This window comes from Hippocampus guttulatus, chromosome 1 (genome assembly GCF_054856545.1).
Source record: "Hippocampus guttulatus isolate MCC_2025c chromosome 1, RoL_Hgut_1.0, whole genome shotgun sequence".
Classification (NCBI taxonomy): Eukaryota; Metazoa; Chordata; class Actinopteri; order Syngnathiformes; family Syngnathidae; genus Hippocampus; species Hippocampus guttulatus.
Window position 1 is genome coordinate 22,897,168 of NC_141261.1, and position 12,956 is coordinate 22,910,123.

The 12,956-nt window shown below is 42.5% G+C and overlaps 1 protein-coding gene across 1 annotated transcript in view; it reads left to right on the forward strand.

Annotated features, from left to right (window-relative positions):
* Nucleotides 1-8,336: 8,336 nt before the first annotated feature.
* Nucleotides 8,337-12,956, forward strand: part of fbln2 (fibulin 2) — a 32,889-nt gene continuing 28,269 nt past the window's right edge. Inside the window, exons 1-2 of the mRNA XM_086120293.1 lie at nt 8,337-8,414; nt 10,728-12,039. Coding sequence (XP_085976419.1) covers nt 10,803-12,039 — 1,237 coding nt within the window. The 5' untranslated portion in view covers nt 8,337-8,414; nt 10,728-10,802. The remainder of the gene's footprint in view (nt 8,415-10,727; nt 12,040-12,956) is intronic.

Genomic DNA, 12,956 nt, shown 5'->3' on the forward strand with positions numbered 1-12,956 from the left:
AACTAGCTACTGTTTTATCCGCCACTAGTAAACTAGTGAGTATTTCAGCTCGCACTTGTTTACTCGCGCAGGAAATCACGGGTCACAAATTCACATGTTAGATTAATCCATGATTGACAAGTTGACATGTTGCTGAAAATGAACGACTAGTTGGAGTTTGTATGCAACTAGTTCGACAAAGTGTGTCACTAGTGTGGCCGAGTGTCGAACTAGTGCTGAAAGAGATCGAACTAGTGTAACACACTTATGTTTGATATCAGGGATTTGGAATAAATGCTCAAATGGCTTGCCATAGATTGCTGCGTTTTCAATTCGATTTTTTGCACCACTTGAAAATATGAAAGAAAACGAAATCCCGGGCATTTTCCACCGAAATGTATCTTGCAAACCTCAGAAAATGACATTTTTTAAGTGTTGCATTGAACCTTTAAATGTATAAAGGGGAACTACACACACTTGAAAAACACAATTTATATTTTTGGGGCTAAAACAGTATTTAAGTTGGAACTACCTTTAAAATATAAGTTATTGAGTTGTTGTTACTTATATCTTGAAATTGCAGGAAAATACAAGAGAGTAGGGGCTGTTCTTTGAACTCGTTTCTTTGTTGGAAAAGGGTGAAAGCAAAACTTAAACAATTTTGTTGAATTGCCCAACTTAAAATTTCATCGAATATTGTTGCCTTGAAATTTGGAGTTCACACAAATTTGATTCATCTTCTGTTATTTTTTTACAGTGCACGGCCAGTAGGCCTAACTTTAAAGAGGAGATTGTAACCTTTCGAACAAATATTCTCACTGACCACAAGTTAACAATGTTGACTGTGTTTACAACGTTGTCAAACCAAGTTCTGTTTTTGGACACTGCAGACCCCAACTCAGTCTCCCTGTCTGTTCAGTATAGCCTTTAATGTAACACCAAAGTGTTGCCAAATTCTAATTATCCTTCCTGAGTTCAGTGAACCATTTGCTCATCCACTTTGAAGTCACTGCACCTGTGCGACACCCATTTTGAGTGCATTTCTTCTTTAAAGATGTACACATTAATGAGCGGATACACTGCGGATGTGAAATGTTATGCCTCACTTTCCTTTGCCAGTCGTGACATAAGCTTTTGTATGAGTCAGATTACAATTAGTAAAAAAAAAAAAAAGAAGAAGAATTTAAAAAAACAGCCCATCTCCATCAAGTCTCGAATTCCAACAGGTTGCATAATTATTGTAAATAAGTGGAACGATCTACACATCCAAGACATGATGACACTGTGGAATGAGTGTGTTTCGATTAAAAGGATTGAAATCCTTCCCAAGCACAGGGATGGCAATGAGGAATGACAATGAGAGGGTGTTTCATTTATTTGTCACAGATGGCATAAGTCACTTTGTAAAGACAACAGTCGGGGTAACGAAATACTGTGTTCCATCCAGCGATGCCACCTCAACATTCCCTTCATGAAAATCTTGCTCGATGATATCATTGAGAAAAGACTGCTGCTTTCCAAGAGTTTCCTCATCTGACATGCATGAACAGCGCAGTTCTTCCAGCAAAGGTATTCACTTGGCTGCCTTACTTGAGTCGGCGCACACAAATGGGTGCACTAATTACTTACTTAATGTCTAACTGCAGGATCAATTTCTGCTTTACTTTGGGATGTGTACACCTTAAGAGTCAGCTCGGTTCAAGGTGTGTTGTGATGTTGAATGTAATTTTTTTTTGTATATATATATATTTTTAACAACGTCAATAGAATATGGCATTTCTATTGGCCACTTAAGACAAACCTGTGGTATTTAGAGAGCTGGCATGTGACAGCACTTTGGTCGGCTTGCCATTTAATTGCAACCTGAAGAACACTACAAGAAACAGCTGGGCAGTCTTTTTTTTTTATCACATACATATGGTTCTTCATTTCCTGTGGTGACGACGCCAGCCCTCCAGCAGAGCAACACGCTGTCTTCATTGATTTCTGCAATCGTCACTATATGTTCTAGACTGTGTAAAATGTGTCAAGATTAACTGATCATAGTACTGTTCAAGCACAAGTGTGTGAATAGAAATTCAGCAGCAAAGTTTACAGTGAAGCACATATATCAAGGAAGAATAAATCTCTTTGGTAAATGGTAAAATGGGCAAAGATTATTGAGGACAACAGCATCCCATTCGAGGGATCGTAAACTTATTTTGTAACTTTCAGCAGTAAAAAGTGATATTCTATCTTTAATGAATATGTTATTTTCATTTAATTTTCCATGAATGGCTCAACAAAAAAAAAAGTCCAAACTGTAAAACTGTAAGTTGCATTATCATCCAACGGTGGAAAAACAACAGTTCAAATCATCCATCCGTCCATTTCATTTTGTGATCCGCTTATCCTCCAAAAATATTATGCTGTACTCATTCCAAATGTCAGTCTATGTCTAACTTTTTACTACAACTACGCATGGTTTAATGACATACATGGATGAGATTCATTCATTCATTTTAGCATTTATTAAAAAGAAAAAAAATCACATGTCCCAAGCAGTCCCTTCTTGGTTGAAAAGTAGGACAGGAGCAGGAAAGAAGGACCTCCAGTCCCTTTCAGTTACACGTTCAGGGTGAGGCAGTCTACTAAATGAACCGCTCAGTGCGTTGTTGGTATCTTCCATTGATCATCAGGAGTCAGCATTTTTCGCACCCCCCTCACTCTACCTCCCACATTTCGCTCACTGAGTCAAAGGGACACCCTAGGCTCTAGGGCAGGGGTGGGCAATTATTTTCCCGGGGGGGCCAAATGAGAAGCAGAAAATATTGTGGAGGGCCGGGCCAAAAGTTAGAAATCTACTCCTGATTTCGATTTTATTTCTACGTTGAAATAAGTTAATGACATTGTTTACAGAAGCTGATAAGAGTATGTATTATTTCTAGATAATGAAAGTGCAGTTATTTTACAGAAAAATTATTTCTTCAGTGAAATTATGCAAAACAATTCTAATTGTGCAACACTTGTAACTCTTTTTCAGTAAGATGAACACTACAATGCTTTCTGATTTTAAATTTCCCATGAAGATAGCACAATGTCTTTGTATGCCAGTAATAATGTAACAGAACTCACATTTTTTTTGTCCTAACTGCCAAACAATGTAGAAAAAATATAAGCAAGCATGTTTCAGTGTTTTGATTTTTTTTCTTGTTCAGGAGAGATCAATCTAGTCCAGGGGTGGGCAAACCTTTTGGCTCGGGTACCACATTGATTTCTAAATTTGACAGGTGGACCGGGTCAGCACAAGATACGGTACATATAAAAAAAATGTATATATTGACAGTCCATACCAAACATCAACAGAACAAAAGCATTTAAGTCTTACCATACTTATTTTTTAATGAGAACAGTGAAACAACTATGGTATATGTCCTGTATGAACTTCCAAGTATGTTAATAACATACATGTGTGACAAGACAAGCAACAAAGTGCAACAATATATTGCCCATAAACTGCAGCATACAGGTATATGTATGCCGCATATAGATAGGTATATGACAAAATATAACAAAATTAGGACTATTTTCTCCCAAATGAGACACGTAAAAGACCTGGTGGCTTTCTTTCCACTCACTGTCTCGAACTTGACCTCCCCTCGATCACCACACAAGACAGCGTTGCTCAGCTGATGTCGTGCATCGAACTTTTGAAGCCAGCCACGGGACGCTTCAAAGTGTTCGATGCCCATACCGCTATGGAAATCGATTGCTCTCTTATTAGCGGTCCAGTTTGCGGAAAGTTTTTAGCACGATAACAGTCGAACCATTTCAGGAAACGATTATTTACTCGACTGTCCGTCGAGCCGCATACAATTCACCCTGAGCATGGAAACACCCAGAATCGGACTGAGCAAGAATCGCTTCCTTGTTTCGTAGTCTCGTAGATTTGAGTCTTTCAGATTCCAAGCGTCTCTTGAATGTTTCGTACTTTGTAACCCGCTTCGTTTAATCAGATGCACTTCACTTACTGTTCCTCTTCGTTTGGATGCCATGATCTACAGGACGTAAAAATGTTCGCAATTCCAGTAAAACTCACTGCAATAAAGAGTCACTTGCATGTCGTCGTTTTGGAATCAATGATTGAAAATAGCGGCGCGGACACACTTATTCCGTCGTATCGAGCGGAGTTACTTAATTTAGCGCTACTACTGCGGGCTTCCGTATCGTCTCCCCCTCCCTCCCTGTGCTCTGCAACTTCAAGTAACTGCGCCACCTGGCGTTGAAATGCCTGTCATTACAAGTCCAAATGAAATGAATACAATCATTTACATCGAACCTTAATTGTGTACTGTGCCAACCATCGGCGGGCCGGATTAAAAAGACCAGCGGGCCGGATCCGGCCCGCGGGCCGTAATTTGCCCAGGTTTGCTCTAGGGCAAAGCAGTATTGTACAAAATCTGTCAAGACAGTCATTTGTTGAGGTGAGCATGGAATTGTCGGTGAACAAAATTCAAATGAAGCGTATCACTCCAGATGACCTCACACAAACCAATCTTAAAACGGAGCGATACACCTGTTCAAACAAAGACAAACGTTCAATTCCAATGTACCTAACAATGCATGGATAACATCCGCTACATAATGGGAGAGGACTGGTGGAGGATGGGTAGTGCGGGTTGCGCCCCCCCCCCCCCCCACACACACACACACACAAACACAATTCCTCACTTCCCAAGTGGTCAGTGATCATTAATGGTAACGAAAACCTTGCAGACTTTCAAAACTTTGCTGTTGTCAGAAGATGTGAACGAGAACAAAAAGAAATCCTTTTTTTGTTTTTAAACGTACCATTTAAATTCAATATCCAAAGCAGAAACAGAGGCCGTTAGGGGGATTCTTCCGAGGACGAGTATCTCAATGAGAAGTGGCGCAAGTCACCATTCAAGTATGCATGAATGAGAAATGACAAGAGTGCGGGGGTGAAATTACGTCTCCCAAATCAGTGTGTCAGATGATGTTATCTCACGGGCTGAGAGCCACCACAGCACTAGGCCTTTCTTCTTCTTCCAAAGAGGGGAGGTTAATTACGGTGGGAGGACAATTAATCTGGTTGCTACCTGTATAGCACAAAGACATCCCGCAGATGTTCTTTCTTAACCCTCACGTCAAACTTTCAGTCACTGGCTTTTCACAATACAGTTTCACTTTTAACGTGCCTGTGGATACCCGAGTGTGTCGCAACATACCGTAGGTGGCCTTAGCTGATAGGCGTAATGTCATTGTTGTCAGTTGTGATATATTTGTGCAACATCCCCTCATGCGGGTATGCTGATGATTTGATTTGATTTGATTTGATTTCTGAGGTCTGCTATCGAATACTGTAGCTACATTTCACAACGAAAACAGCTTCCCCGGTGATTAGCCTGCTCCAGAGCGACTTAGGTCTTATTACCAATAATTGTATGAGTCTGTAGAACTTAAGCTCAGCAGACGTACAGTGTATCATACATCAGCTGGGAGAGGAAAGTGCTACGGTACAGAAAATAGATGGATGATTTATTTGCAAATCCTTGCAATAACTGCATCAAGCCTGGGAACGATTATCATCGCCATCCCTTTTTTTTCTCTTCCTTTTTCAGGCTTTTATAGGAGCCTCTGTCAATTGTTGTCTCTTTTGGTGGCTTAGTCCCTCCGGTGTCCTCTTAAGCAGGTAAAATGGACTACAGCTTGTGTGTTTACGATCATGACAGGATCCTTTCTTTCTCTAAGACATCACTTTGGTAAAAGTTCATCTTTCAGTCCACATTAATCAAAAAATGTCCCAGAATTTGCACAAATCCCAATCAGGCCATTCCATTTTTCTTGCTAGTGAGTGGTTTGCACCTACAAGTGTACCACCTGTACTTTTGGTCATGGTCATGATTCTCTCCACCGGTTGTTTCCGGGTCTTTCTTCAAAACCTGTCTCGTCCACAACAGCTGTTGTTTGCTTGATGTGTGTTCCTGGAGAGCACCACTGATTTTTATTGCTTGTTTAGGGCATCCCAAATGGTTGCATTGCCAATGTTTGTGCAATTAGGTCTGACAGATTTTCCATCTTCTCTCAGTTTAACACTTGCTTGTTTTGCCACCCACAGACAGCGGTCCACTTTTTATGTTGGCTACACTTACGTTGAAATAAGTTTTTGTTAAATTTACTCAGATTTACTGAATCAACTGACTGCACAAAATGTTATCATCTGGATCCAGACACATTCTTTAACTTGACATATCGTCTTACTAGATGTGACTTAAAAAATGTCTGGATCCAGATGATTTCATTTTGTGCACGCAGCCACTTGATCAATTAAAATTGGGAAAATTCAACACCCCACATTTTTGAGTGTATAACCAGTATAAATGTAGTCTTCAGAAGGAAAAACTCAAAATTGAAATTGAAATTATTACTTTTTGAATAAACCTGCATAGCCAACAAACAGACCCGTCAGTGAGTCGGTCACACGGTATGTTTACGGTGCTTTTGCTCACTTCAAATATGGCTATGGTAAAAAAAAGGTGCTATTCTCAAAGGTTGACCATGACTCCGCAGCAAACATCTAGGAATGAAAGCTGAAATATCAAAGCCAAATGTTTTCCGCTTCCAGCAACAATCAAGGAATTGGCCTCACAGTTCCATTTGGAGAGAGGTGTACCGTCTTGGCATACGTCAAACCGCACAATAATTTCTGTCTCCAAACCCAATAAAATCTATTCATATGCCAGTCTCGCCAATTTGTAGCAGAGGACCCTGTGACCCCACACAGCAGAGAACACACTGGGAGAAGGAGCACAGTGAGACGATTATGTTATGGACACACACTATGAAAAAAAACAAGAAGCGTTGTGAGAATTAGCTAACCTAGTCCTACATGGACATAAAACACTTTTTTTCAGTTGAGTTAGTCACCTATGAACACAGTGCCATCTTCTGTAGTTTGCCACCTTCCCACCGTGACAGCAAAAATCAATAACTGATAATACCATCATCATATTCCTCCATTTTAAGCTCCACTTATCCTCACATGAGTCGCAGGGCGTGCTGAAACCTCACCCAGCTGTCTTCGGGCATTAGGCGGGGTACACCCTAAACAGGTTGACAGCCAATTTCAGGGCACACAGATAGACAAACAACCATGCGCGCTCACTCTCACACTTTGGGGCAATTTCAAGTGTTCCATTAATTTGCCATTCATGTTTTTGGAATGTGGGAGGAAATGGCATGCGAACTCCACACCGGAAGGCCACATTCAGAAAAAGGACACAGACTGGTGAGCCCGTTGGCCTCTCAGTGCAGAGGTGCGGGGTTCGATTACAGCTCCTACATTCCTCTGTGGAGTTTGCAAGTTCTCCCCGTGACTGCGTGGGTTTTCTCCGGGTACTCTGTTTCGTCCCACATTCCCAAAAAAAAAACCATGCGTGGTCGGTCAATTTGAACACTCAAAATTTTCTCTAGCTGTGAGTGTGAGCATGAATGTTTTTTTTTCTCTATGTGTGCCGTGTGATTGGCTGGCAACCAATTCAGGGTGTCCCCTTATGAGGACAAGTGGACGAGAAAATGTGTGTGTGTATGGGGGGGGGGTGGGAATGTGTTCTGAGGTTAACTTTATAAGCACAGTACCAGTATATTGAAGATTTGACTCAGTTGTCATTTGAAATGTATTTGTTCCATATGAGCCCCCCTGTACCGAATGTGAAACACTGGGAGATGAAAGCGATTGTACTGGACCCTTCTTCTCACCTGAGATTGTCGTTGTGCAGGGTACTTTTGATGACAGAGAAATATCTCGTCTATTTGCGACATGCATTTAAAGGAAGCCTTGTGTGTGTTTAATCACAAAGAACAAAGAACACTGTCTCGAGGGGCCAGGGGCCACAGTGATTTGTGTGGGCCCTCTCTTGCCCTCAAGTCTGACCGTTTATCCACTGAGGAGGCTGTTGTCTTAAGTCACTTGAATTACCCTGAAGATGAAAGCATAAAATAACATAGAGGTGCGTGAATGGTTCGGTTTCGTAGGTCTACTTCCAATCAAATTTTAGAATGCAGGTAAAATACCGAATTTGGCATCTATTTAATCATCGTCAATAAATATAGTTCGATTGAGAGTGAGCTTGCAATTTTATTTTTTTCGAATTCCTGCATCTTAATCAGGGTATTTAAATTGTCCGCTATTTTGAGTTGCAGACACTCGTGGCAGAAATCAGGGCAAAGCGTTGCCAGGAGTAGACTTGTTGCTCAGCCGTGTCCCTCCCTCCCTCCCTCCTCGCCCCTCTCCCCCCTCGACTCCCCTCCCTTAATAAAAGAAGAAAAAAAAGAAAAAAAGGCGAGGGCGCTCCCTGTCTCGGAAGTTGAGCTCGCTCACATTTTTACGCGCAAGTTTCTTCCAGCACGGCAGCTCTGCAGTTATCGGGATCAAGGTAGGTGGAAACAGCCCCCGTGCACCGCGAGTTATGTCGCCTTTTGCGACGGGATTCGAACAGCAATGCGGGGAATTCCTGTACTGATATTTACCACCCTGTTAAGTTCCATGTCGTTATTGCATGCTTGCTTGTGAAGTTGTTATTCGCGCTCAAAGTTTCTCTGCATCACAGCCTGCACAGTATGTAACATTTTCTTACCATAGAGTTTCCTTCCATATATGTATTTAAATGATCTTATTACCCGTCGTGTAAAATTCCCTGTCTGCATTTTCAAAAAATGAACATCGTGCGATGCATGTTTGGGCATATGAAAAGTCAAAACAAGGTTTGCACGTGAGGTTGTGAGCGTGTCCCCACGTGCACGCGCACTGGATCTACCGCGGGGTTAAGGTTCAGTTTTTGGTCCCGCAGGACGGCAGAGAAAAACACGCTACCCACAATTTGACGTTCATTTCACCTGATAATCCCCCCAAAATTAAGAGCTTTGAATACGCAATGCAGCGGGTGTTTTTTTTTCTCGATCTTCTTTCACCACAGTAAAGGGCCACGTGCCTTTTGAAGGCAGGAGATCTGCTAAAATAATCTTGTACCCGCTGCGCACAAAGACATCATTGATTCCCTAAATGGTCCTGCAGCAGGGCACTTTGTATGTTCCACAGTGGCTGAACGTAGTGAAACAGATGTTGCATGTTGACACGGAAATCCTTTTACATGGATACATACGGCTGTCACGAGAGGTTCGGATTTTTGAGCATTTGTTAAATTCACCACATTCCCACTTGTTGTCTGAAAAAACAAAACACTGCACTGTATATCGTGTGTGCCGTGGCGTTTAAAAACTCGGTGTTCTTCCAGGATCTCCATGCTTCCAAGATCAATGGACATGGCTGTTTCGGACATTTGTCACAACTATCTGTTACGTCTTATACGGCCACCAGGAACTTGTGAAATGAGACCGTTGAAAACATTTGCGGCAGGAATATCGACAGCTATGACCAAATGTGTATTTTATGATCCACATCTCTTCAAATGAGATGTCACAGGTGTCTTGTGTAGCCCACGCAACGACCAGCAGCCGGTCTTCAGAAGGTACTTGGATTTTTAGTCACACCACCTTTGCTCGCTTTCGAAACGTTGTGCTCCTTGCCTACCTGTAGAGCAGTGGTCCCCAACCTTTTTGTGTCACGGACCAGTTGAGACACATGCTCTTTGCGAACCGGTAATCTTTTTTTTTTTCATTGCTTTTCAATTTTAAAGCACACATTTTTAAGTTATGATTCAACATATGGCTTTAGCATCATTGCTACTTGCAAATGTGACTGCTCAAAGGAGCACACGATCGATTGCTGCTTTCATCCAGTGGTTGCCGGCTAGTTATTTGCGAGCAAACTGTTTACGTGGGCAGGCTGTGCAAACTGCTCGTATTTTCATGTTTTCCCCTTGATCACTTGGGTGCTACTTGTTCAAATGATTCAACAGGTTTTTCTCGTATTGCCTTGTTTTTGTCGACATACCATGCACAACAGCTTCCTCCTCCATGTCGCTCTGGAAATACCGCTAGTGGAAGAACTTCTCTTGCCAAAATAGCTTCGGCTTCGGAAATCATGGCTAGCCAGCAGCTGCGCGTCTAGGTGTACGTTTGTTCAATTTGTTACGATTATTTTCTGTTTACTGCTTTTTCTTTCATTTACTGTATTGGCGGATTCCGATCATTTCAATTTGCAAACGAATGTTAGAAGGGGGGCTCGGCTCGGCAAGAGTCGCATACATTTCCGTCACATCTGAGGGCGTAAATTTGCTCACAACTCGCAGGTGGCCCGGTCCCAAATGGGTCTTGTCCCGTTACCGGTCCGCGGACCGGTGGTTGGGCTGTCGACAATCCACGTGTGAAGGAAACATCTCAGATAGCAAATGCAAGTATATATTGCTAAGAGAGTTCAGGACTTAGAACATGTCTTGATGTGTGTGTGCTGGCCTTTTTCGCTGAACGTTTATTGAAGCAATTTAAGAGCTGAGCTGTTCCAGGGAGAAGCCAGCCCAATGATTTGTTGCCCCCTAAATGTTGATGTTTTTCTTCTGTTTCACAAGCGGCAATGATTTTTGCTGTGTTATTGTCGTACATATATCCCCTTGAGGCGTACCTTTTACCTGAATTTCACATGCGTTTAAATATAAACGACGACTTGTAATCCCCACAGTACAAAAATGTAGGCTCACAGAAAATATTTGACAGCCTCTTAAAGTACATGATTGTGTCAAAATAATGTTTTGGGGGGGCTATTAATATGTCCCAATTTTTCACTTCTACAGGCCAATCGAAACACGTTGGGTTTTGTCTGGAATCCACCTGGAAAACCAAGCCTGACTTCTACCTCTACACACAATATGAATGCACAGAGATTTGTTTTGTGTTTGTGTTGGGTGCTGCTGTGCACGCACACATGCCGTAGCCAGAAGGACTGCACAGCTGTGGACTGCCCACTTCTGCAGAACTGCATTGAAACCGTCCTAGACGCAGATGCCTGCTGTCCCACCTGCAGACAAAGAGGCTGTTCCTGTGAAGGTTACCAATACTACGACTGCGTCCAAGCGGGCTTCCGCAAAGGGAAAGTCCCAGAAGGGGAATCTTACTTGGTGGATTTCGGAAGCACCGAATGTGCTTGTCCTCAGGGAGGAGGGGCGATAAGTTGCCATTTTATGGAGTGCCCCGAAATTTCCCCTAACTGCATTGATATTTTACAACCTGCAGATGGATGCCCGCAGTGTAATCAAATTGGTTGTACCCATGGCAATAAGAAGTTTGAAGCGGGACACACCTTTCAGATAGACCAGTGTCAGGTTTGCCACTGTCCAGATGAGGGGGGCAAGCTCATGTGCTCGCATGTTCCCGGTTGTGACCTCCAAAGTGTGAATAAGCCCACACAGGTTGCAACCCCTGAGAACAGCAAAGCTTTGAAAGACACTTACAGCCGTGCCTCTGGAACCAAGTTAGTGCTGGGAAAAACTCTCCCACTGTATAAGCCAGATCCACCCAGTTTTGGCACCGAAGACTATGACGACTCACAGACTGAGCCGACATCTTCCCCGAGCCAAAATCTGGCGCAACCAACGACAGTCCCACTCGCTTACCCTGCATCGAGCTCCACCTCAAATGATGACACAAGTGGCGTTCTGAGGGATCCACAAAAAATATTGGACCCGGAAAAAAGCGTTGAGGAGGATGTCACGCGTAACCAGCATCCAACCACCACGACGACTCTCAAATCAACATCAGCGACAACACAGAAAGTGGGATCGCAGCAAGAGAGTGAAGGAAACACCAGTACAAGACTGGTGGCAAACAACACGGATCAGAGGCATTTTAGCCTCCACAAAGAGAGTCAAGTTAGCCTTGACAAGAATGATGACATAGTGCGTTCTGGAAGCCTTGATGAACAAGAACGAGCCTCAATGGAGCACAGGCAAAGTCCTGATGAGGAGGATCGGGGCTTGCAGACCACATTCCAGCTCCAGCCCACCAGAATGATTCCTGTTAGGATGAGGGAGGATGGAGAGCAGCCCCAAAGACAAACTCAAAACCTCTCCAACTACCAACACCAGCATGTAAACAGAGAGATAGAAGGTAAGTGTTTTTTCCCCTTTTTTCTTTGTTAAAGAATATGACATGTCGATAAATGTGCAAAATACAATGTGGCCATTTTGAGCACCAGCAAGGACAATGTGGGGTTGCAACTATTGTGACATATTCATGTGGCACATGCGTTGTCTCACATCCTGTCTTTTAAGGGGGAATTCATAATCACTCTATTCAAACTGGTTGTGATCCAAGAAAAGCCAAACAATTGTGCATGGAAAGTGTGTTTACCTCAGATAGCGTTTATCTACTGATGGCTGAAGTAGAAAAAGATTTAGGTGGTGATTGAAGATTAATTACAGTCATGAGTAGGGACGGGAATCAAAAATGGGTTCTTTTTGTCAACCAGTTCTCAGCACAGTGGCCCCTGCTATTTGTTGGGGATCGGGACTGTGCCGAATAGCAAAGGTCCACGTGTCATAGACCAGTGGTCCCCAACCTGTTTTTCTTCACGGACCGGTTGAGACCAGTAAATGCTATTCGCGGACCGGCAATTTTTTTTTTTTTAATTGATGGGTTTAAAGCACTGCTACTGACGACAAAGATGGTGATAGACTAACTTAACATGACAATTTTTTTTTCATTCGTTTCAAACACTGTTATTCTACTGTACAACAAATGTAGGATAAAATAAAAGAACGCATCGAACTAATAAGAAATGGACCAATCAGGAACCATAATTATGCCTTATAATGTATACATAATCATTTTTAAGTTACGATCCTACATGCAGCGTTAGCATCATTGCAACTTACAAAAGATGACACGATGGATTGCTGTTTTCATCCGGGGGCTGCCGTCCAGTTACGAGCGACTAAACTGCTAATGTTTATGTGGGCAGCCTGTGCAAAAACTCTGCTTGCATTTTTCATGCTTTCCACTTGATCACTTGATGCTACACACCA